This window comes from Pantherophis guttatus, chromosome 3 (genome assembly GCF_059756535.1).
Source record: "Pantherophis guttatus breed Tessera chromosome 3, ASM5975653v1, whole genome shotgun sequence".
NCBI lineage: Eukaryota > Metazoa > Chordata > Lepidosauria > Squamata > Colubridae > Pantherophis > Pantherophis guttatus.
In genome coordinates, this window is record NC_142065.1 from 122,210,206 (window position 1) to 122,235,583 (window position 25,378).

At 38.9% G+C, this 25,378-nt stretch overlaps 1 protein-coding gene across 4 annotated transcripts in view; it reads left to right on the forward strand.

The window, feature by feature from the left end:
• The first annotated feature begins 491 nt into the window (after positions 1-491).
• Positions 492-25,378, forward strand: part of SYNDIG1 (synapse differentiation inducing 1) — a 36,075-nt gene continuing 11,188 nt past the window's right edge. The window contains exons 1-3 of one of the 4 annotated variants that reach the window (XM_034411734.3): positions 495-1,021; positions 15,182-15,747; positions 24,179-24,316. In XM_034411734.3, the coding sequence (XP_034267625.1) occupies positions 15,259-15,747; positions 24,179-24,316 (627 nt within the window). In that variant the 5' untranslated portion in view covers positions 495-1,021; positions 15,182-15,258. Of the gene's footprint in view, positions 1,027-15,181; positions 15,748-24,178; positions 24,317-25,378 lie in introns of all 4 variants that reach the window. The other 3 variants (XM_034411733.2, XM_034411735.3, XM_087891271.1) reach the window with 3 other exon arrangements.

The following is a 25,378-nucleotide window of genomic DNA, read 5'->3' on the forward strand; positions in this document are numbered from 1 at the left end:
GGAAAATAATCACCGATGCAACAGTTTTCTAGAAGGAAGCACATTCAGGTTGTTTCATGCTACTCGTGGGAAGAAGAACTCTACTTTGTTCATAAGCCTTTCATATTTGTTGCATCTTTATTCTCTGTCTTACATAGGTTGTCCATCTGTGTCCTGGTTTTGACTTTGGCTTGCTAGATTCATTGTTACACGTTTTGAAAATGCTGTGAATTTAATACAAACAACCATTTTAATGATGATGATCATAATGACCCTGGAATCACTTAATCACGTTTCTAGTCGTTATGAGGCAGTAAATAAAAAAAAAAAGCAGGTGTAAACACTGAAGACGAGAAGTATGTCGAGTGTCGCTGCTTCTTGGTACTGATTCACAGGAGTCCACTCTTCCCCGCCTCGGTCTGAGTAGGAGGAGGGTTGCCTCTTACTGAGCGCGAAAAAGGCTGTCGGCTTCTCTTCCGCAGTACGCAGTAACGTATCTCAGCTCTCTTTAGGACCTGGGGGGAGCTTTGTGCTGGTGTCCCCCGTTCTCTGTGCAGGGTTGTAAATTCCTTCTGTCAAGGCAGCCCAGCCGCGATTGCAGCGGCAGCAGAAGCTTGGGAGACCCGCTGCTGTTCGATCGCCTAGCTAGGGCTGTAGCGCCTGGCACCGGCTCCCAGTCTCGGTCCGCACCATGCTGGGGCGGCGGCGGCGGCAGCAACCTTGGATGGTACGATTCCTACTCTCTGCCGCTTTTCCCGACCTCCCGTGTATTTTTCCCGCCACCACGAGGCGAGACCTCGCTGGCTACAGCCCACCCCTCCGTGGAATCGCCGTCTGTTGCTGCTGCCCCTTTTCCCTCCGCGCCCCAAACTCGCTGCTTTGATTTGTATCCAGGGCGTTGTAGGTAGGAGGCCAGCGAGGAGGGAGGAAGGCAGGTGGACTTGGAAAAACAGCCGCTTTCCGGAGGTCCTGCCGCCGTCCCAAATTCGACGGAGACGCCGGAGGTCACCTTCCTCCTGCCTATATTGCTGCGTCGTCCCAGGTGAGGTGAGTCCCAGCGCAGAATAGTGGCGGAGGGAGGGCAAGATAAAGCGACGAGGCACAGTCCGCTAAACGTCTCCAAACGCGGGGCAAGAGCTATTTTATCCCGCTTTGGAGCGATTTATAAGTGGCGCAGGACCGTAAGCAAGGACGGAGGCGTGGTCGAGAGGTCGTTCCCGGGGTGGACCTTAGCCTGGGACTTGAATGTCGTCGGAAATGCGGTGGGGATAAGGCGCGGGTTCGCCTTCCTTTCTACAGGGTTGGGAAGCTGCCCACCTTCGATTTGTAGCCCGTCGCCAGATTTTCGGAGAAAGAGGCTGTTCCAGTTGGGCTTCGCCCTCGATCTTTCGGGATCGTCATACCTGGGACTCTGTCTGCATGCCAGGCACGTGCGCGCCCGTGGAGTTCCGGACTCTCAGCCCCATCTTGCTTCTCCTGGCGTAAGAACGAGTAGGTGCGTCCGGACCTGAGCGCTCGTCCAGTCAAAGAAAGTTGTTTGCGCTTGTGGTCTTTGGTACAGACTTCGTTGCCGAGATGCGCCAGTTCTGCGTTGCATTACATTTAGCATGTGGAGGACATGCTTAGAGAAATAATACAGGACTCGCCCGTTAGATTCTTTCCTTCCTCTTGGTCCTCTGTATGTCCTACCGGTTTATCCAAATAACTTATATAGTGTATATTTCGGAAGATGTATATACGAAATGTGGAGTGGCTTGAGGGCTGGTTAAAGAAAACACACTTAACTTTTGGCTGGGGGACCATTCCAGAAGCAACCGATTGAATTGAATTAAAAATTCAATATTATTTATCTCCTAAATTTAAATAATTCTTCTCAAATTGAAATTTACCTCACTAGCAACTTTTGGATAGGCTCTAAGGGCTATCCCCTTGGAGCTTCATTGCATTCCTGGGGCATAGAGGATATTTATTGTGATATATGCCAAGAGTGTAGCAATTTGTAAGTATGTTTTAAAATAAACAAATGCTTAAAAATAGATATTTTGATGTAAATTTAAATGAGGGACCTCTGTCTGTCATTTCTAGATTTCGGTAAAAAGAGCTAAGTTATTAACATTCAGAAACTAGCTTCCAAATTGGAGATTTTTAATTCATATCTTACAGTGTTTACTACATATCTAGATTGATTGATTGATTTGTTTTCAGGTGGGGGAATCAGGTTTGAGATAATACTTCTGATATAATTGATTAGGAAATTAATGTAGGCAACAATATTGGGTTTAAATTTTGGCTTTACTATTTTAATATTAGACCCCCAGATTGATTTAATTGTAAGAATATTTTAATTTTAGTATTTTAACTTTAATACCTGTTTTATTAATCTTTATTCCTTTTATAAATCCAAACTGTTTTGCATGTTTTGGCCCATAAGAGAAACTTAGAAATAGTACTCAGATTTGGTAAAATTATTCAAAGTAACAACTTGTCTATTGACTCTGATGTCAGTATCAATATCTTTCCTCCCCTTTATCTACTGGGTTATAGTAGTTGATTAGTAAAGAAAATCTGACTTTCCTTTTTTAGTGCATGGGAATCAGCATAACTTAGTTTGACAAAACAATTAAACTGAAGGAGAAATAGATCCATTCTATCTGAATAGATCCATTCAGATCTTGCCTCTGCTATGATCTGGGCTTCGTTAGAAAAGTAATTGCCCTTTCTTCATTTGTTCCTTTTCTATATGTAATAAAAGTGTTATTAGAATGTTATCAGTGTGGTGTAAACAAGGATATTTACATAAAGAAAATTCTATATTGCAATTGTCTAAACCTCTGTATCCCAGAAGAGCTCTACAAATGTGGAATGGGGGGATGAAAAGGGGAAAAGTCCAGTAGTGAATTTTTCACACACTTAGGCCTTTCCAAAAAGTCCTCTCTCTTAGAAGAGGATTTTTGGCATAGACAGGCAGTGTTGGTGTGGTAAATAAAAGGAAAATGCCTTAAAAGGATAGGTTCTTTAAAAAAAAAAAAAAGATGTGTGAGGTAGGCTAGTCAGAGAGGCTTCTGCTTTTATTGGCTGTAAATGAAACACAAACTCTTACAGAATTCTGAACAAGTCTGAACTCAAAAATGACTTTCCTCAATAGACAAATAAAATGTTTTAATAATGTCTCTTGCTTTTTGATAATTAAACAAAAATTGTGAGCCCTATGGTTGCTATGTGCCAGTAGATGATAATGGTGAAGATGATTTATTAAACTTGTATGCTTCCCAACTCTCAATGACCCTGGATGGCTCATAATAATAATAATAAAACAAAGAACTTGCAATAAAACATAAAAAATAAAGATGGTAAGGACAATGTAATGTCCTTACATTACCAATATAAGAGCCTTGGTGGCGCAGCAGACTAAAGTGCTGTTAAGTAACACCAGCTGCCTGCAATTACTGCAAGTTCAAATCTCACCAGGCTCAAGGTTGACTCAGCCTTCCATCCTTTCGAGGTAGGTAAAATGAGGACCTGGATTGTGGGGGCAATAAGCTGACTTTGTATAAAAAAGAACACTGCTTAGGGGGGGGCTGAAAGCCCTACTAAGCAGGTATATACAAAAGTATGAAGGATATTGCATAACGCATTGTAAGCCGCCCTGAGTCTCCGGAGAAGGGCGGCATATAAATCGAACGAATAAATAAATAAATAAATAAATAAATAAATAAATAAACAAACAAACAAACAAACAAACAAACAAACAAACAAACAAATAAAGAGATATTTCACTCTCCTTGGCCAAAGCTCTGGTTGGAGAGCCAGGTTTTCCTGGATCTTTTAAACAACTGCAGAGTGGGGGGCTATCCAGATCTTGGAGGGGAGGACCTTGTTCCACAGGTCAGGCACCACTACAAAGAAGGCATGCTTCTGAGATCCTGAGAGATGATGTTGTTTAATCAAAGGAACCCGGATCAGGCCAACTCAGCAGGATCAAACCCACAAGGTAAATGTTATGGGAGACAGGATGTCCTCAAGTGACCAGGCACCATATCCTGTACAAATAAAGGGATAGTTAAGATTCTGTTGCAAATATACTGTATCTAAGTATAATCTCCAATTTGCTCTTTATTTGCCTTCTGTGTAAGATAGAGAAGTATACTAGTATTTCTGTCTTTCATCATCTACTTTGGTAGTAAATATAGAACAGACAATAATGTTCTTCATGACATTTACAATAGGTTTGTTGAAAGTATTACTGCAAGGTTATTGTGGAAATGGGGGTTGAGAAAAAAATCATGGAGAGTAAACATATCAATAGCCAATACCCGAAACTGGGACTTCTAAAGCAGAATGGCCTGTGAATCCCAGACAGTTGGGGGTAGCAACAATGGTGCATTGTGTTTTTGAGACATCTGGCAAATCTCTTTGCTCTGATATAGCAGAGTTTTAAAGTTGCATAAATGTAACATAAAATTGTATAGTCTGAATTGCCTTTTAAGGTACTTGTAACATAGTAATATTGGTCATGGATGCTACAAATAAATCTTGATAGTCAATTTCAACATAGTGTTTTAAAATTAACAATGTTGCTATTTGTTCATTGAATATTGACTAACTGATTATGAAATCCATTGTCATTTACATATTATAATAGAATTTTTTCTTCTCATGTATATTTAAAGCAATTAAAATAGTTTGTAAATGTTAATTTGGCTAACAGAGGAAATAACATATATTTGCTTTAGTATTTATATATGTTTTAATTTTTATTACATATCAGTAAGGCTATTAATCTCTATCACATTTAACCAGACAGGATCCTGAATTAGAATAATCTCCCCACAAAGAAAAGTAAAGAGTTCCTCAAGTACCCCTTATAGTTCTTTTGTAGCCATACAAATTCTTGGAAAACATATTTTCAACTGGAATTTTTAATAATTAAACTTTTGAACTTCTACAGCCTGCTTATAAATCTTTTTTTTTATTGAAAAAGTTTTACAAATACATTTTCTCCCCAATTTCCCCCCCTAACCCTCCCTGACCCCCCCTAACCCTCCCTAACCCCCCTAGTCCTCCCCTCCCCCCAGGACTTCCACAGAATATAATCCAAATCAAAATCACATTTTATAAAACTTGAACCTCTCCACCCCCTATATATTTTTCACATCTTCACAATTCAATTATTCTATCCCTATATAATACATTCAGTTAAAAGCTATCTGATATTTCCTAGTTTGATATTTATTCTGCACATAATCTATTCACTTTTTCCACTCCCATACATAAGTCTCTTGTGTCCGATCTTTTAAATATGCTGAAATCTTCGCCATCTCTGCAAAACTGGCCATCTTCAAAGTCCATTCTTCAACAGTAGGCATAGCTTCATTTTTCCAATATTGACCTATCAGTAATCTCGCTGCTGTAATCATATACAATATCAGCTTTACTTCACCCAATGTGAAACCCTTAACTATACCCAATAGAAACAATTGTGGAGAAAAGAGCCTTGATAGTACAGTGGTTTAGTGCACCCTGTTATTAACACAGCTGCCTGCAATTACTGCTGGTTCGAATCTCTCCAAGGCTCAAGGTTGACTCAGCCTTCCATCCTTTCTAAGGTAGGTGAAATGAGGACCCAGTTTGTGGGGGCAATAAGCTGACTTTGTATAAAATATACAAAAGAATGAAGGCTATTGCTTAACGCATTGTAAGCCGCCCTGAGTCTCCGGAGAAGGGCGGCATATAAATCAAATTAAAAAAAAAAAAAAACCTGAATTTTTTTCCTTAAAACATTCTGCATAACCCACCAAATTTTTATCCAAAAAGCCTTCACTTTCTTACAAGTCCACCACATATAATATGTGGCATCTAGGCAATCACACCTCTAGCATTTTGGTTGAACATTAGGATACATACACGATAATTTCTTAGGATCTAAATGCCACCTATAAAACATTTTATAAAAGTTTTCCCTCAAATTCTGCGACTGTGTAAATTTAACATTCTGAACCCATATTTTTTCCCATGTTTCCAACATCACTGGTTCTGCAAAATTTTGTGCCCACTTTATCATACAATCTTTAACCAATTCAGTTTCTGAATCCCTTTCTAGCAAAACATTATAAACCCTTTTAATATGCATTGGGCCTTTCTCTTTTATATGTCTAACCAATTCTTCTTCATGCATCATTATACCGGTTTTTTGGTCCTCTTTCCATCTCAATTTTTTTTTTTTAAATTTGATTTATATGTCGCCCTTCTCCTGAGACTCAGGGCGGCTTACAATGCGTTAAGCAATAGCCTTCATACTTTTGTATATTTATACAAAGTCAGTTTATTGCCCCCACAAACTGGGTCCTCATTTAACCTACCTTAGAAAGAAATTGAAGTTGATTATACTGTAACCAAGATAAATTAATTCCCTCTTCCAACAGCGTTTCTAATGTCTTCAGTTGCCATCTGCCCGCATCTGTAAAAAGAACTTCTTTATATAACCCCCCCCCAAGTGACGTATTTGTATTCCACATGATATGACCAAGATCCAGCCATAACGGTATTTTGTAATCCCATTTGAGTCGGTGCTTCTTCCAAACTCTCATCAAAGAGTTTCTAAGTATGTGGCTTTTAAATACTTTATCCACTTTGTTCTCATAAAATAAATATGCATGCCATCCAAATTCAAGATCAAAACTTTCTATATTCAATATTCCAGTCTTTTTCCTTCCAAACCAATCACTTGCTTGCGTCAAAGCTGCTGCTTCATAATATAATTGTAGGTTTGGAAGTTTAAGGCCCCCCCTTTCTGGAACATCTTGCATAATTTTCAGCTTGACTCTCGGCTTTTTCTCATTCCAGACAAATTTATTCACTCCTTTTTGCCATTCTCTCAACTGTTTATCACTTTTAAGCACCGGAATCATTTGAAACAAAAAAAGAAATCTTGGCAAAACGTTCATCTTAACTGCTGCTATTCTTCCAAGTAGAGACAGCTGCAGTTTTTTCCAAGTCTCCATGTCTTTCTGTACCTCTCGCCACAACACCTCATAATTATTTTGAAACAATTTCATATTTGATTCTGCAACCTGAACTCCTAGATATTTAACCTTTGGTACTATCTCAAAACCTGCCTTGCTTTCAAGTTCCTGTTTTCGATCTTGTGTCATATTTTTGACTATCATCTTAGTTTTTTTCTGGTTCAATCTAAATCCTGATACCATACCATATTGTTCTATAATGTCTTTCATCTGGATTATTGATTCCATCGGCTGTGTTAGGGTAACAACCAGATCATCTGCAAATGCCCTTATTCTGTAATCCTCTTGCCTTATCACTATTCCCTTCAAGGTACTCGAGTCCCGTATTGTATTCAACAAGACTTCTAATGTTAAAATAAATAACAATGGGGATAACGGACAACCTTGTCTTGTTCCTTTTTCAATACTAAAATTTGTTGTCAAACTTCCATTAATAATAATTTGTGCCTTTTGTTCTTGATAAATTGCTGAAACCGCCTGTATAAATTGATCCCCAAAATCCATCTTTCTTAAAGTCTTTATTAGAAAGTTCCAATCCACTCTATCAAAGGCCTTCTCCGCATCCAAGAAAACCAGCACTGCAGGGATCTGTTTATTCTTCTCAAGATATTCCAATAAGTCTATAACTTGCCTTACATTATCCTTCATGTATGGCCTTCTATAAATCCCGCTTGATCACAATGAATCACCTCTTGAATAACTGGCATCAATCTGTTGGCTAATACTTTTGCAAATATTTTATAATCATTATTCAGAAGAGATATTGGTCTAAAATTCTCAGGTTTTTTAGGACCTGCTTGCTCTTTCGGTATCAATGAAATATAAGCTGTTTTCCATGATGGGGGTATTTTACCCCCTTGTTGTATACTGCAAAATAGATCTTTAAGATGTTCAATCATTTCTGCTTGTAAAGTTTTATAGTACACTGCAGTTAAACCATCCGTCCCTGGTGCTTTAGCTGTTTTCAATTGTTTAATTGTGGCATTAATCTCCTCAACTGTTATAGGATAATTCATTCTCTCCTTTCGTTGACTAGAAATTTTTGTGACTCTTCTATTTTCTAAATATTTCTCTATAAGTCCATTCTGTGTATGATCTTTGGCATATAGTTTGGTATAATAATCTACAAAAACTTCTTTAATTAATTTTTGTTGAGAGATTTCCTTCCCTCCACTATCAATACTGTCAATAATCCGTGTACTCTGCCTCTTCCTTAATGTATAAGCCAACCATCTGCCCGGTTTATTGGCGTTACAAAATGTATTATGTTTCGCAAATTGTAAATTTGTTGCTGTTTATTCCGCCATAAGCATTTGAAATTGGTCTTTCAAAAGTTTTATAGCTCCTCGTGTTCTTTCATCTGTTGGGTTTTTTATAAGTAGCTGTTCTTTATTCTTTATTTCTGCTTCCATTTCAGATCCTTTCTTTTGTCGATTTAGTTTGTGTTTAAAGTTCATATGAATGAGTACCCCTCTCATATATGCTTTACTTGCATCCCACACAATTTCAATAGGGGTACCCTTATTCAAGTTCATTTCAAAAAATTCTTTCATCTGCTTTTTAAATTCTGTTATATTCTTTTTGTATCTAAACAAATTTTCATTTACTCTCCATGATCTTCTCTCACTCTTTCCCAACTCAATTTCTATCCATACTGGGCTATGGTCAGTTAAAGTCCTTGGAAAAATCTTTGTTCTTTTTGTTTTTACAAGTAAATCAGCTGATAGTAAAATGAAGTCAATCCTGGAAAAGGATCTCTGTCTATCTGAAAAGAAGGTAAAATCCAAATCTTTTCGGTTATGTATTCTCCAAATATCTTTTAATTCCAAGTCTTCTTTCATATCAAAAAAAGTCTGTGGTAATCTAATCCTTGACTTCGCCGAACTCTTTTTATCTATTTTAGAATCAATTACTCCATTCCAGTCTCCCATAATTAAAATAGATCTATAGTCCCATTGCAGTATTTTAGAATGCAAAGTTTTATAGAAATTTTCTTGTTGTTGATTAGGAGCATAAATTCCAATCACCAGAATTGGGCCATTTGCTGTATAAAGTTCAATTGCTATAAATCTGCCACAGTCATCTGCTTCTATAATTTTAGCTGACAGTCTTTTATTTACATAAATAACCACACCATTCTTTTTTTCCAAATTCGAAGCTATAAAATGTGCTCCTAATCTTGAATTTATCAAATATTTTTGATCTTGTATTCTGACATGAGTTTCTTGTAGGCAAATTATATCATTATTAAATTGTCTCAAATAGTTAAATAGTTTCTTCCTTTTCTGTGGTGAATTTAATCCATTCACGTTCCAAGATAAAAACTTAGTCATCATTTACAGTTTTTTGAAGCGACAAGAACACATGCCGAAGATTTTCCGAATCGGTAGTCTTCGGTTTTGCTCCCCCCATGGCTTCACATTCTTGTACATTGCCCTTGACTCCTTTCTTATATTGCTGTGGCTTAGACCTTTCCTGTTGTTGTTTTTCTTTAATTTGCTTAGAACTGCTCGAGTTATACGCTGACCTTTAGCTTCACACATCCGGGCTAGGTCCAAAGCCACTTCTCTTGTAGTCTTAGGTGGTTCATTCACAATTTTCGAAGGAAGATCTAGCAGGGGCTCATCCAGAAAACCTCCTGTAGCTCCCTGCATTTCCATTGCCTCTAGTTCCAGCTGCTTAGGCTGCTCTTCCATCTCTTGCTGAAATTGCTTCTCCTTATCACTCTCCTTTATCTCCAACACGGAAGATATACGTGGGAATGGTGAGCTCTCTTTAAAGACATTAGAATAGAATTCTTCCGCCTTCTCAACAGTATTTAATTGGTATCTTTCTCCCTTATACCTCAAGATTATACCAGTTGGAGCATCCCACCTAAATGGAATTTGCTGTTTTTTTAATTCATTCACTAGAAATCCAAAATCCTTTCTATCTTTTAACATCTTAGGTGGTAGCTCTTTATAAACTCCAATCTCCTTTCCATCCACTTGCACAGCAGAGAGAAAAGACTTTTGCAAAATATCATTTCTCATTTTTCTATCTGTAAAGTATATCACCACATCTCTGGGCAATTGTCTTTGTCTGGCCACCCACGAGTTCACTCTGTACACTTTGTCCATTTTGCAGAAAATCTCTTCAGAGCTAATCTTTAACAGCACAGCTAGAGCATCAGCACAAGTCTTTCTCAGGTCTTCTCTGTCATTCTCTTTTAAGCCTCTCAGCCTTATGGCAAATTCCATAGACCTGAACTGCATCATTGTAATCTCATTTTCAAGTCTCTGCCTTTTATTGTCAGCATCAAAGATTTTATAGTCAGTCTCCTTCATTTTGACATCCATTTCTGATCTAAGTTCTTCCACCTTATTATCAGTTTTAATAATTACTTCTGACAATCCAGTCACCACTGTCATTAATTTTTTGGTCACCTTGTCATATTTTTCTTGCATCACCTCTTTGATTTCTTTGATCTCCTGCTTGATTTCCTGTTGTGACTTTTTAAACTTCTCATCCAAATTTTCATCTTGCCTCATCAAAGCCTGAGTAATAAAATCCTTTAAACTTTCAAGATCAATCTCTTTTTTCTGGCTCTGCTGGCTGGAGGCTGCTGTTCAGGTTTATGTGTGGGGGATCCCCCGCCCCCGCCGCCTTCACATCCTGTTTAGTCTGCTTAGAAGCCATCCTGCCACGTAGTCTAGCTTTTCCAAAAAAGGAAATCCTTTTTCCCTTTCCTCCACCACAAAGTCCTCTAAAAAATTCCCCCAGGTTTAGTCAAATTAAAGGTGAAATTGAAGCAAAATCAGGCTTGTTTTAAAAAGGATTCTCTTTTCCTCCACTTGTTACAGACAATGCTGCTTTGTAACTTATTGAAATAACTTTGCTAATCCACTCTCGCTTTCAGCTCTCGTTAACGCTGAAGCTGGGCGCCATTTTCAAGAGACTTTCACTCATTCACTCTTCTGTTTTAAAATTAGTCACAGGGCTAGTAATACTTGCAGTTTCATGGTTCAAGTTGTTCTTCCACCCTGTTTGTTTGAATTTGCTTTGTTCTCAGTAGGAGGGTTGGTCCTGCCGCCTTGTTCTACGCTATGTAGACTCGTCCCACGCTGTCTGGAGTCTCGGCGAGCTGAAAGGGAGCCGCGCCTGTTTCCTCCCCAGAAGCAAAGGAAAGCTATCTGGGGGCTCACAGGGGCTCTACCTGCTTCTCGCCGACTCTATTCCTCTAATCCTTCAGGATTCGGGAACTTCCGAGCCGCTTCTCTTGATCGAAGCGGCTCTGACAGGCAGCGGGGCTGGCGGTCCGAAAAAGGGAACGTCTTTCGGCGACAGGAACCAAACCGGAAGTCCTTTAAATCTTTAAAGAGCTTGTCCATTTCTAATGAAGGTCATTATCATTAAGATCTGTATCAGGACTTGTGAAGTCTTAAAATGAAAAATAAAAATAAACATTATATATTACCTATGGTGAAAGCTATTAATAATTTTAATAAAGCTCTTAAAACACTTTATTATCAGTACCATTATTTACTTTTAATTTTGGCAATGGAATATATAATTCATTACTGTTTTTTTACTCAATATTACAGAGGTAAAATTGAAATGGAATAATTATTTCCTAAAACTTAAAAGCTCTTCTGCCTAATCTCTTGGAAGTTCTATCTGGCAGCTTCCAGAGACAGCCAATTTATTTAGTTATTCGTTTACTTAATATTCACAGCTTATGTTTTTACTGTGGCCCTATCCACATTTTACTTTTAGCTCCATCTGCTTTTGAAAGTTACATTTCTTTTCTGAAAGCCATATACTGTAAGTCTGATTATTTCCTGCATCTCATAAACAGCTGCTTATTCCTGGGCTAAGAAAATAATTTTGTGCGAAGCATAAGTTAGTTGACAGGGAATACTGAACAAAAAGACAATATTTCTGAGTTAGCTGCTTAGGAGGCTATAATTCAACCCCATCTCCCTCCATTGTAGTACTGGAATTCATACAAAAGCATCAGCAATGATGATTCCCATTTGAACACATTTGCAAAGGGCAGCCCATCATCTCTGATTTATTGGCCCCACAGTTGATTACTGTTAGAATTTTTTTTCTTAACAGTTAACTGCAATCTGTCTTTGCATTAAAGGGGCACTCCATGATCTGCCAGACATTGACTGACACACTCATCCCAGATGGCCAAAAAAAAAATCTTTGCTTCCTGAGTAGGACATGCCTCATAGTACATAAACCAAGACACCCTCTTTTATGGCTAGGAGAAGAAAAGTTTAATCATTTCAGAATCCTATTTCAGAATACTGTTCCTATTTAAAAGGCCTTATCTTGAGATATGTAAGAGGGATTGGACAGAGGGGGTGGGAAATCACTGGAAGATGTACTTGGAAATGGAGGAACATGACCTCAGGAACATCCTGGAAATCAACAGAAAAAAGCCCTACTCTGAAAAACAAAGGGCAGCTCTCCAGCTCTATGGAGGAGTAAAACTATTTAGGTTGATTGCAAACAGAGCTAAGTTGGTTTCTCTGAAAAATGGAGGAAAAGAAAGGTACTTCAAACTGGGACTCAGACAGTTCCTAAACCTAAAAATTAATAGCCTCCCACCGACCGGTTCGCTCACACAGAGAGGGCCTCCTCAGGGTGCCGTCGGCCAGGCAGTGCCGGCTGGCGACCCCCAGGGGGAGAGCCTTCTCTGTGGCAGCACCTGCCCTCTGGAATGACCTGCCCCCTGAGATACGCACGATATCAGACCTCCGGACTTTTCGTCGGGCCCTGAAGACATACTTGTTCCATCTAACTGGGCTGGTTTGATCCCATCCTCTCAGTTTTTAATCGAATTTCGGTTTTAATTGGGTTGTTTTAAAGTTGGGCCAAAATTATTTAATTGTTTTTTAAAATGTTTTTAAATTTTATATGCTATGTTTTATCTTGGCTGTACACCGCCCTGAGTCCCGCAGGAGAAGGGCAGTATAGAAATATAATAAATAAATTAAATAAATAAATAAATAAATTTTTAATTCTGGACAGATTACATAGTTGTGGTACTGTAGGAAGAAACATCCTTCTGGGTTCTGCTCCAAGTGGGGAAAAAGACACTGGAAACATGGAGACTGCTTGGAAAGATGGTTTAATGGTGGACATGATCACATGGCTTGAGTTCCTGAACAGAAAAGGGCAGATATAGTAAATCCTTGGGTTCCTGGGGCCCTGAAACAGTATCCTGATTGGTTGTCAGACTCCCAAGGGGTGGGGGTCTTAGCTAGCCTTGCTGGCTGGTGGTCACATGTGCTTCCCAGGTCACATGCTTCCCAGGTCACATGTGGTGAATTTCTGCTGCTATTGTGTAGAGGGCTAATCCTATCTTTGTTGGATCTTTGGCAATTCCTACTATGGCTCTGCCTGAAGGAGGTAGATCTTTGTTATGTAGAATAGACTGGCCCAGGCCTTAATGGCCCATTGACAAAGGGTGGGGGCAGGAAGATGGGAGCTGCTTCAAAACATACTTATCCATTTCTCATCCAGGGAAATATAATATTCTGCCTTTTTCATATTTCCTAAAATATTTCACTCTTCCAGGAAAGGGGTGGGTGCTAACCTCCTACAATACCAAATCTGTGCCCATGAAATATGATCTTAATTCAATATAAGCACTACTTCTTTACCATATTTGCACGATTCTCTTTTTATATAAATGTGAACAAGTAAGCTTTTTTATATTAAATGATGTGTTGGCTGTACTACAGCATGGGTGGGGGAGTGCTGTGCGTGCTGAACAAAGTGAATCAAACTGTAGGATTTACAGGATGCTGTCTTTGGCTTCTGCATTTATTAGATGCTCCAGACCAAAGCCTAGCACACTGATTCTTCCTGCAGTGATATCATTGGAGGTACAATTAATGCTCACTCTTTTAAGTGGAATGAGTTTTTAACCAATTAAATTAAATTTGTTTTTTTTCTTGAAGACAAGGCCTTAAGCATTTAAGTAGTCACTTCTGAAACACTATAATTAGAAAACCTCAAAGGGATTGGTTGTAATAATGTTGGAGAATATTGGTCCCATCATTGCACTTGAACTCTTTGATTGTAGTTATTCATAAAATAACTGTAAAAGTCATATGTTTAACCTGTTTTGTCCAAATTATTAATAGTGTTAAATCTGTAAAATGAATTAGTGAGTTGAAATAATACATTTTAAAAAAAGGAGGACAGTGTTTGATGGTGTTGGAAGAAACATCCTTCTAGGTTCTGCTCCAAGTGGGGAAAAAGACACTGGAAAAAGATGGTTTAATGGTGGACAGGATCACATGGCTTGAGTTCCTGAACAGAAAAGGGGCAGATATAGTAAATCCTCGGTTTTTTATGCTCTCTCTGGCTCTGCATTTCTTGGGGGCCCGAAAGAGTATCCTGATTGGTTGTCAGACTCCCAGGAGGTGGGGGCCTTGCTGGCTGATGGTCACATGTGCTTCCCAGGTCACATGTGATGAGTTTCTGTTGCTATTGTGTAGAGGGCTAATCCTATCTTTGTTGGATTCCTATGATTCCTACTATGGCTCTGCCTGAAGGAGGCAGATTTTGTTATGTAGAATAGACTGGCCCAGGCCTTAATGGCCCATTGACAAAGAGTGGGGGGCAGGAAGGTGGGAGCTGCTTTGTCTGTAAAATATGCTTCTCATATTTCTCATCCAGGGAAATATAATATTCTGCCTTTTTCATATTTCCTAAAATATTTCACTCTTCCACGAAAAGGGTGGGTGTTAACTTCCTACAATGGAATGCTTGTATTCTACCTTTTGCAAATATATTCCTTTCCAATTTATTTTATATCTTATCTCTAAATGTGAGTATTATTTTGTATATGTAAGAATGTCTGAACAATATTAACTTATCTAAGACCTAGTTCAGAGAGGTGATTTGAGCCAGATGCTTCATGGATCACCTCTCTGGCTCTTGGACCTTACGCTGCATTAACTGTCCAACGATATAAAAAACTTCTCTGTTGTAAAATAATTTTCAGCACTATCTTCAGTTCATTAACAAGGAACATTTGTAATATGATTTGCATCTGCAAGGGCTAAATTTATTTTCAATTCTTAAGAGCTGGCATTAGATCAGCATAAAGACGGGTGCTTATTTCCCTTCTGTAATGAGCCTTCTTTTTCTCTCTCTTTCTTTCTCTTTCTCAGGAAAATGGAATATTTTTTTTTAAATGTGATTTTTGTCAGACAAATGATAATTCATTGAGACAACAGAGGAATCCAGGATGGATGGCTTAGTTAAACAAAAAGGTGTGCTTAAAAAGCATAATAAGGCAATTGATGCCAAGAAGAAGAATGGGTTGATTAACACAAGGAACTTAATGGCTGAAAACAGGGAGGGGTTGGTATCTGTGTATCCAACTGCTCAGTATCAGGGTCGGCCAGTTGGGCCTCTCTATCCACCAAATGACCCAATACAACAGCTTCTTGACCCCAGTACTCTGCCACAGACAGTAGAATCCCGCTATCATCCAAACATCATCCTCTATTCAGAAAGCATGCTACGATCCTGGGGAGAAAGCTTGAGTGCAGAATGCTGTGAAACAACTTTTATTGAGGACAAGTCACCCACCAAAGGCTGCCTGGATTATCCTGAAGGCAAATTTGTCAGTCTATCTGCAGATGAGATTAAGATCCAGACCCTCTCCTATGATGTGGAAGAAGAAGAAGAAGAAGATGATGATGATGACGACGACGACTTCCAAGAACTAGAGGTCAGGGAAGTTTTCTTGGTATATTGTCAATTGCAAATAATATGATAGGATAAATTGTGGTAGGATACATTCTGTTTTAAAACATGCTAACCTTGTTAGCATTATTTAAATAATGAAATAATGCCCACCCACAGAAACGGCTTGTTAAATTAGATAAATCACTGTTACTTTCTTCCTTTTCATTTCCTTTGCTGCAACAGATGTAACAGTATCATTCAAGTAGTCCCAAAGCAGAAAGAAAGAGGATCCATGTACAAAGATGATTTCCACTTTGCTTGATTGACTTCATTTCCATCAGAAGTCAAATTCAGAATTGGGAGGTGTGGGCAAGAAACCCTAATTAACAAGGTGTTTTTGTCCAGATGGAACCTTATAGGATGCAAGAATCCATTGTGTAGACAGTGCTAATTCAGAAAGAAAGGGTTCTTCTGATTGTAGAAGTTCAGGAAATATTGTCTTATTTGCTGGGCTGATGGTTAGAGCAGAAATAAAGGTGAGAAAGTTGTTTTTAAACATACAGTGATCAGTGTGAAAAGTGCAGAGCTCCTGTAACTGATTGTATATATAAAAATGCAGCGGGTATGGTTTACATCAGTGTTTCCCAAACTTGGGAACTTTAAGAAGTATGGACTTCAACTCCCAGAATTCCCCATCCAGCATGGCTGGCTGTGGGATTTTGGGAGTTGAAGTCCATACATCTTGAAGTTCCCAAGTTTGGGAAACACTGGTTTACATGATAAGCTACAAGCTATAACTTTCATCCTCTAAAAACTGTATCTGGATAGGTTTCTTGTATATTTATGTTTATGTGATTGTGTTTGTGTTTTCATGGAAATGTATAAAATCAGTATAGATGGGTGAAATCTAATCTCTCTGAAATAATTCTGAGATATACAGATACTTAGAACATAAGAAATGCTTCCTGGGATCAAGATTTTAGGAGGTTTCTACAGCTAATAGAAGAAACTGACCAATCTATCAAAAGATTATTAAGTACTTCATGGTTCATAGGAAGAAATTAAAATAAGTCAACTGATATGCTCTCAAGTATGAATCAGCTTTAAGATCTCCAAAACTGTTGGTTTATTTAGCTGGTTCATTTCTTAAAACAGCAAAAATTATATACCAAAATAAAGTCCAAAAAGAATAAATTGTATAATTCAGAGCACAATATGGAATAGAATAGAAAGATTCAGACATTACTGAAGCAGCATAAGGAGTACCATGTTGCTTTTGTGACAAATTGTAGCCTTATACAGGTAGTCCTCAATTTACAACAGTTTGTTTAGTGACAATTTGAAGTTACAACGGCACTGAAAAAAGTAACATGATCATTTTTCACACTTACAACTGTTGCAACATCCCCATGATGACATAATTAAAATTCAGATGCTTGGCAATGGACTCATATTTATGATTGCTGCAGTGTCCCAGGGTGATGTGATCCCATTTTGTGACCTTCCGACAAGCAAACTCAATGGGGAAGCCAGATTCACTTAACAACTGTGTTACTAATTATAAACTGCAGTAATTCACTTAACAACTTTGGCAAGAAAGGATGTAAACTGGGGCAAAATTCACTTAACAAATGTCTCACTTAGTAACGGAAATTTTGGGTTCAATTGTGAACATAAGTTGAGGACTACCTGTATATCCATCTATAGGATGTGAGTAACTAGTATTGTGTACAGTATACTGTAAAGTAAATATTAGATGTTTCTCTAACAGCTATTTTTAAATCTAAATCCTTTATTTGGGTTTTGAAATATATGTGGAAACACCTAAATTAGTTGGAAACAATTCAAGTGTTAAGCATGCTTGTTGACCTTATGTCAAAAATTCTAGCAAAAATAAACCCCAAACTACATTTTTTTAACGAATACAAAGGTAATATGCATTATGTGGATGCCATCCCATTAATATTATAATTAAAAGGGGGAAAAATGAAGTTCACATGAAACTGAAAAATATTCTGTTCCAGTTCTTCATTGCATTCAAGCATCCAAGGATATCGCTATCACTTAAGCTCTTGTCTTTAAAGAGGTTAAAATGTCGCAGGGAGACTCCCGGAGTGGAAGCTAGCTTTGTCTCTCCTATGTGGGACATACAATCAAATAAAATACAATCAAATAATATTTAAAAAATGAAAATAAACATTAAGAAATAAGATACTTTGATGCTTCCTGACAGCTGTTTAATAAAAGGATAAGTGTTCACAAAAGGGTGACAACTTCATGATGAAAACCATATGACTTACATACTTGCATTGTACGTTGGCACAAGTGTAAAAGTCTGGGCTTTGTGCTGCAGTGTTGATTGCAGCAATAAAGGTGTGGCTCATTGTGGCCTGTATCGGCTTTATAAGAATTTACAGGCTCAATTTATAATACATCACAGAATAAAATATCCGGGAAATACCGATCTCTTCTACGTACAACTGTTATCAGACCAGTACAAAGTAATTTCTCTGAATGTGGCCAAATTCTGTTACGCTGTGTGCAAAATTAGGCAGACTTTAACCGCTCACTGATAATCCATCACCGATTGTAATACAATGTTTTGTCATTTATTTATTTATTTATTTATTTATTTATTTATTTATTTATTTATTTATTTATTGTTGTTTATAAACTATGACTGTAATAAAAATTGATTGATTGTATTGGATGTCTGTGGGAGAGGTGGTTAGCTTGTGGTAAGCCAATTGTTGAATATATTCTGAAGGGACACAGATATTGAAGTGCTAGAATGAAGTGCTACATTCAAACTGGATGCAGTTATTTGAACTGAAGTAATCTAGGGGTCAATTAATGAAATTGCTTTCCTTTTTCATTGTTCCTTCTGTAGCTTCACTTTAAAAAAAAAACAACCCCCAGTTCCTTGTGGCTCAATTTCAAATCACTTCAAATTAAGAAAATATTCAAGTTTCCTCCTTCATTTGGCTGTCTCTCAACTGCCTATTTGGCAATGCTACCGTTAATTTTACTCTGGAGTCTAAGGACATTTTTAAAATAATGTTTTCCCCCCCTGTCTGTTGGCAACTAATATATAGCTCCAAGTAACTTTTTTAAAGAAAGATGCTGGGTTTGACATTGTCATTGTCAGCAGTGTGTCCCAGTAGCTGTATCATTTTGAAATATTGATCAGAACTCTTAACTTGTACTCCAAATTTCCTTCTTATTGTGATTTATTTGATACATCCTTTTGCATTATTTTTTTCTCCTATTCTAGTGGCATGGTGTCCTTGTGGTGAAGACACTCACCTCCCACTTGTAAGGTTGAGAGTTCAATCCCAGGTAGTGGCAAATATTTCTCTCTCACAAAGAGAAAATATCTGCTGCAAACTCTACATGGGGTCAGGAAGGGCATCCGGCCAGTAAATGCTCAGCTCCATTCAGTTGCCCTGACTCTGTCTCAAAATAAGGGATTACAGGGTCGTAAAAGGAGTTTTTTTTCTTAATGACACTCATATATCTTCTATGATTTCCCCTTGGCAAGTCCATTAGATATTCCCATTGTAGGAGGGGAACACCACCAAGACAGTGCCAGGGCCAGTAGGACATAATCAACTCAGAAAGGCAAAGGCCACGGGCATAGGAAAATGACCTTCCCAAAATAGAACACATGAACATCAGGGCCATTTAGGAACAAAAGAGGACCCAGGGAAATGGCACACACAAAAGACTCAGGACATGCCAGGAAAGGAACTATCAAGACAGCAGAAACTAGGAGAGCAAAACAAAAGGAATGGCAGAGGATTAGCAAAAGGAAAAGATTTAATCAATAGCCCAAGCAATCTGATAAGAGTCAAGCGGGGGGGGAGGGGGGGTAAGGGCTTACCTGGTAACAACATGATCAGCTTAAGGCAAGGAGCAAATAATAAGAATGAAAGGGAACAAAAGAACACGAGACCAAATAACCCAGACACCACCCAGTTTCAAGTGGGGAAAAACTAGAATAAGAGAACACATGAACACACACACAAAGGGAAGACCCACAAAAGCAACAAAAGCAACAGAGAATTTCCTTTGTACAGAAAAGTATAAGAATGTACGCTTACCTTGTAACGATGTCAGCTCACCCAGGAACGCTGGTCCGCGACTTCGCTCGATTTGACTTCCTGAAAAAAATAAAGAAAACTTGCTTTCACGCAGCTTGCTTCCCTCGCAGTTTTGCGTGGCGCCGAAACGGTCTCCCAGCCAGGAAATTCGAATCCTCGGGGAGGAGAAACCTCTCCTCCTTTCTAACAGCATGATTTATTAATCTAAACCAAAATCTTACAGATTGTTCTTCATTAGCCTTCCCCAATATGGTATCCCTAATACCCATAATACTAATCAAATCAATTAACCTTAAACATTGGAATTATAGGAGATATAGGACAACTGCATTTGAAAGTAAAGCAGCTCTATGCATTCCAAGGCATTTTATTAAGATTTATAATGTATAAACACAACAAGGAATAAGCAAAAGTACTTGATATTGTTGAGCCTAGATTGGGGATAGGAACTGAGTTCCAGTCCAAGTTCAGTATAAAATCTGCTGACTACCACCTTTAAAACTATATGGCTTGGATCTTCAGAAATAAAAGGACCTTTTTTGGTTGGGATGGCCTGAATTCACGTGCAAGGGTTACCACCTAACAGAAGGCACTATAGAAGGGAGGGCTGATGATGGGCACTCTTTTTTGAAGGCTCCCCTTTTATGTAACCTGTCCTCTAGGCTCTCTGCCCTCTGGTTTCCATTCTTACTGCATTCCAGCAATTGGTAAAGACCTGGATCTTCTGAAGGACCTTTGAGTTGATTACAGAGCCACCAACATTGAAATTAGTTTATGTTTTAATTATATTAGTATTATTGTGTATTTATTACTATAAAGTGCCTAGAGTCTCACAGTTTTGTGGAGTTATAAGAATATTAAACTCAAGGTATTCCTCTCCGATGCTCCTTGGGTGAAATGAAATTAAACACACTGAGTGAAATTGTGTAGTTGGCCAATAGTAATAGGAGTAGAGATAAGAGGGTATGTAGACTAGATGGTGGTTGGATTTGTATCATCACTATTTTATATTACTGCTTTTCCCTTAAACAAGGGAAGACTGCTGTATTTCCAGTTTAGATCTAGTTTCTCTGACTTTTCCCTAGCCTTATTTGTTTTGCTAGTGTCTCTTTAGCTACTAATCATCAGTCAGCTTGAAATGAATTCAAATATCTGAATGTATATGTGTCTCACTGTCATCTGCTTCCAATCTCATCTACCTCAATAGCTGATCAAACACTGCTATAGCCACAGTGCAGGGATTACATTAAAACATTGTTTTGAATGTAAAAGTATTCCATGTTACACAGATGTATTACCGTATTTTCCAGCGTATAAGACAACTTTTTAACACATGAAAATCTTCTCAAAAATCGGGGGTCGTCTTATATGCTGGGTGTCATTCTCCTGTAACCAGGCAGACCAGCCTTAAATGGCTCTGGAGATCCAAGCTCTGACGATCCCAGCTTTGCCTGCTAATCAGGCAGCTCAGCTGGGATCGCCAGAGCCATGTAAAAGGAAAAAACCTTTTTCCTTTTACATGGCTCTGGTGATCCAAACTCTGACGATCCCAGCTGAGTTGCCTGCTAATCAGGCAACGCAGCTGGGATTGCCAGAGTCATGTAAAAGGAAAAAAGTTTTCCCCCTCCAGCTTGCTTACCTTAGCTGCTAGTTGCAACGCTTGCCTTGCTTCGCTTGCCTGAATCCATTCCATCAGCAAGCCACTCCCTGCCTGAAATCAAGCAGGCAGGGAGTTGTGGACTTCAACTCCCAGAATTCCTCAGCCAGCAAAACAAAGCTGGCTGAGGAATTCTGGGAGTTGAAGTCTACAAGTCTTAAAGTTGCCAAGGTTGGAGACCCCTGATCTATTGGGTAAGTTTTTTTCCCCTTTGGGAGCTTTAAAAAAAATAGTTAATTGGGTTTTTTTTTAGTTGTTCTTTTTTAGACCTAGCCATTTAAAGTTTAGGAAGTTTTAAATTTAGTTTTCATATAAAAATAAAATAAAATAAAATAATATTTGTGCAGCTTTCTGAGATTTAGTGTGTTTCTGTAGTGTTTCACTCTAACTACACAAACACACAAAATCTTACAAAGCTATATGTGGAATTTTGTGTGTGTAAAGTGTGAAAGTTGTTTTTTTGGGCTTTTTGTGGCTGTGTGAGGTTCCTGCTTGTTGCAGGGGCCATTTTGGGTCTAGTACAGTTGCTTTTACATTGTGGGTGAGCCAGTTGTGTTGTGTTGTGTGTGTGTAAAGTGTGAAAGTTGTTTTTTTGGGCTCTTTGTGGGTGTGTGAGGTTCCTGCTTGTTGCAGGGGCCATTTTGGGTCTAGCATAGCTGCTTTTACATTGTGAGTGAGCCAGTTGATGTTTTTTAATGTTTATTTGGTGTGCGTTGGAAGAGGGGTAGTCTTATACGGCGAGTATAGCCCAAACCCTATATTTTAACAGGAAAAGTCGGGGGTCGTCTTATACGCCCAGTCGTCTTATACGCCAGAAAATACAATATTATCTGAACCTCACATAAGATTATTATTTCAAGTGTTTGGGCTGTTGGCCAACATTTATTTTATGTTTTACTGATTTAGTCTATTTGATTTTTTAATTTTTTTTATTTGATTTATATGCCGCCCTTCTCCGGAGACTCAGGGCAGCTTACAATGCATTAAGCAATAGCCTTCATACGTTTGTATATTTATACAAAGTCAGCTTATTGCCCCCACAAACTGGGTCCTCAATTTACCTACCTTAGAAAGGATGGAAGGCTGAGTCAACCTTGAGCCTGGTGAGATTCGAACTTACAGTAATTTATTTATTTTATTTATTGTATTAAATTTCTATACCGCCCTTCTCCCGAAGGACTCAGGGCGGTGAACAGCCAGAAGATAAAACACAGAGATACAAAATTTAAAATAGATTAAAACAAATTAAATAATTTAGGCTGAATTTTAAAATACCCCATAATTAAACAGATTAAAATTTGTGTTTAAAATTTAAATTTAAAAAAGGAGAAGATTTAGGCCAGGCCAGCTTGATGAAATAAAAACATTTTAAGCGCGCAACGGAAGGTGCGAAGATCCGGGATCCTCCGTATCTCCGGGGGGAGCTCGTTCCAGATCGTAGGTGCCCCCACAGAGAAGGCTCTCCCCCTAGGGGCCGCCAGTCGACATTGTTTGGCCAATGGCACCCGGAGGAGCCCCTCTCTATGGGAGTGTGCTGGCCGGTGGGAGGCTATTGGTGGTAGCAGGCGGTCCCGTAGATAACCAGGTCCTAAGCCATGGAGCGCTTTAAAGGTGGTAACCAAAACCTTGAAGCGCACTCGGAAGACCACCGGGAGCCAGTGCAGCTCACACAGGAGAGGTGTTACATGGGAGCTCCATCACCACCTGCGCGGCCGCACTCTGCGCCAGTTGGAGCCTCCGAGTGCACCTCAAGGGGAGCCCCATGTAGAGAGCGTTACAATAGTCCAGACGAGAGGTGACTAGGACATGAGTAATTGCAGACAGCTGGTGTTAATCACAGTGCTATCAGTCTGCTGAGCCACCAGGCCCTTGATTTTTAATATTCTTTTTCTATAGTTGCCAGCTGACAAAGCTGGGGAAGAATTTTATTTGGTTGATGAGTAGCATCTGGTATTTTAATCTTCCCCATAGCAAATTAAATGTTTGGCATTTGGCCTTTTGTTATGAGTTGTACTTTAGCCATCTTCAGAAGATCCATTCAGACTTAAAAATGTGAGCAGAGCCAAGTAAGTAATTCTAATGACAAAGTCATATGTGTTGGTCTGGCTTTTGTATACACAGAGAATGCTTACAAGATGAAAGGCTTCACACATACAAGAGTGTGTCCCAAGGGATATATTCAAGTAGATGTGTTCCTTGACCTGAACCCATGTAGCCATGGTCTCATGCTGATTCAGATAAGCAAAAATGTCACAACCATCACACCCCACTATCGGTATTATGATAGTACTGATAGTGGGGATATGTTTCAGTGTTCTTAAATAGTGTAGGGATGACGTTTTACCATTATGACACTCATGGTGATTTTCCTCTTTTTAAAAGCTGTTGCTGCAAGCTGTTGTGTTCTCCCTGTGGTCACTGTGTTGCAGAATAGGATGACCCTCCTCCATCATAATTTTAAGAAATGAAAAGTTACCTTTTCTGTATTAATTTCTAATAATGTCATCCTATCAGAATCTTTTTTAAAAAATATGATTCTTCTAAAATGTTCTTTCATTGCAGGAGAGTACAAATATCTCTTATCCATAATTTCAGCCAGAAAATTCTATGTTGCCTTGAAGAAAATGGATCATAGGTATGCCTGATGCAGAGAGAAAGGGCTAGTCTTGCCAGTAACTTATCTACATCATGGTCCTTTTCTCTTGCTGTTTTAGAGTGATTACTCAAGTGACACTGACAGTGAAGACCATTTCCTTATGATGCCTCCCAGAGATCATCTTGGGCTCAGTGTGTTCTCCATGCTGTGTTGTTTTTGGCCGTTGGGAATAGCTGCTTTCTATTTGTCACATGAGGTATTTGTACAATTTTATTATTTAGCTTTGTATGGCAGAGAGGCTATGTCCCATTAGTATAGAGATGATAATATGATAAAAAATGGATAGATAAAATTATTTTATAATACCAAAAGTTTTTTAAATGTGCTGGTCCATGAGAAAAAATTCACACTTGAACAATACTTTTATTACTAATCAAAATGCCACATGTTAACAAATATGCAAGAAATTTGTATGTTTCTATGTACTGTATGAATTTAAAATACCTGTATGGCCACCCATCTTATATGTCACAAAATCTTCACAAATATTGATTTACATTGCTAGTTTTACTTCTGATTAAATGTCCACAAGAAAGCATCAGCAAAATTGTGAACCTTTGGGGGCTAACCTGTGATATACAAGATCGAAAAATAGCCTTCCCAATATGATCTGTTCTGATGTGTTGGGAACAAAACTCTAGTAGTTCCCAAGTAATTCTGAGAATTGGTCTTAACCCATTTGGGGGATATGAAACAGGGAGGAATAGCTGTAGCAGGGGTGAAATCGGGTGAAATCCAGCAGGTTCTGAGAGGTTCTGGAGAACCGGTAGCGGAAATTTTGAGTAGTTCGGAGAACTGGCAAATGTCATCTCTAGCTGGCCCCTGAATGGGGTGGGAATGGAGATTTTGCAATATCCTTCCCCCAGGAGTGGGGAGGGAATGGAGATTTTGCAGTATCCTTCTCCTGCTATGCCCACCAAGCCACGCCCACACCGACCAAGCCACCCCATGCCCACCAAGCCACACCCACAGAACCCGTAGTAAAAAAAATTGGATTTCACCACTGGGTGAAATGCTACTGGTTTAGACCGGTGAACCGGTAGTGGAGATTGGGGCTGGTTTGCTGAACCGGTAACAACCACTGGCTGGCCATGCCCCTAAACTGGTCCACAGCCTGCAGTCCTGCCATTCTTCCCTGCCTTCCATGCAGGGAAGATGTCCTGGCATCCCCGTGGCCAGCTTGCGAAGGCAGGCAAGTGGAAGGCCACGTGGAAGGTAGGCAAGCATGGCAGGGCTGTGGGGAAGGGAGCTAACAGCC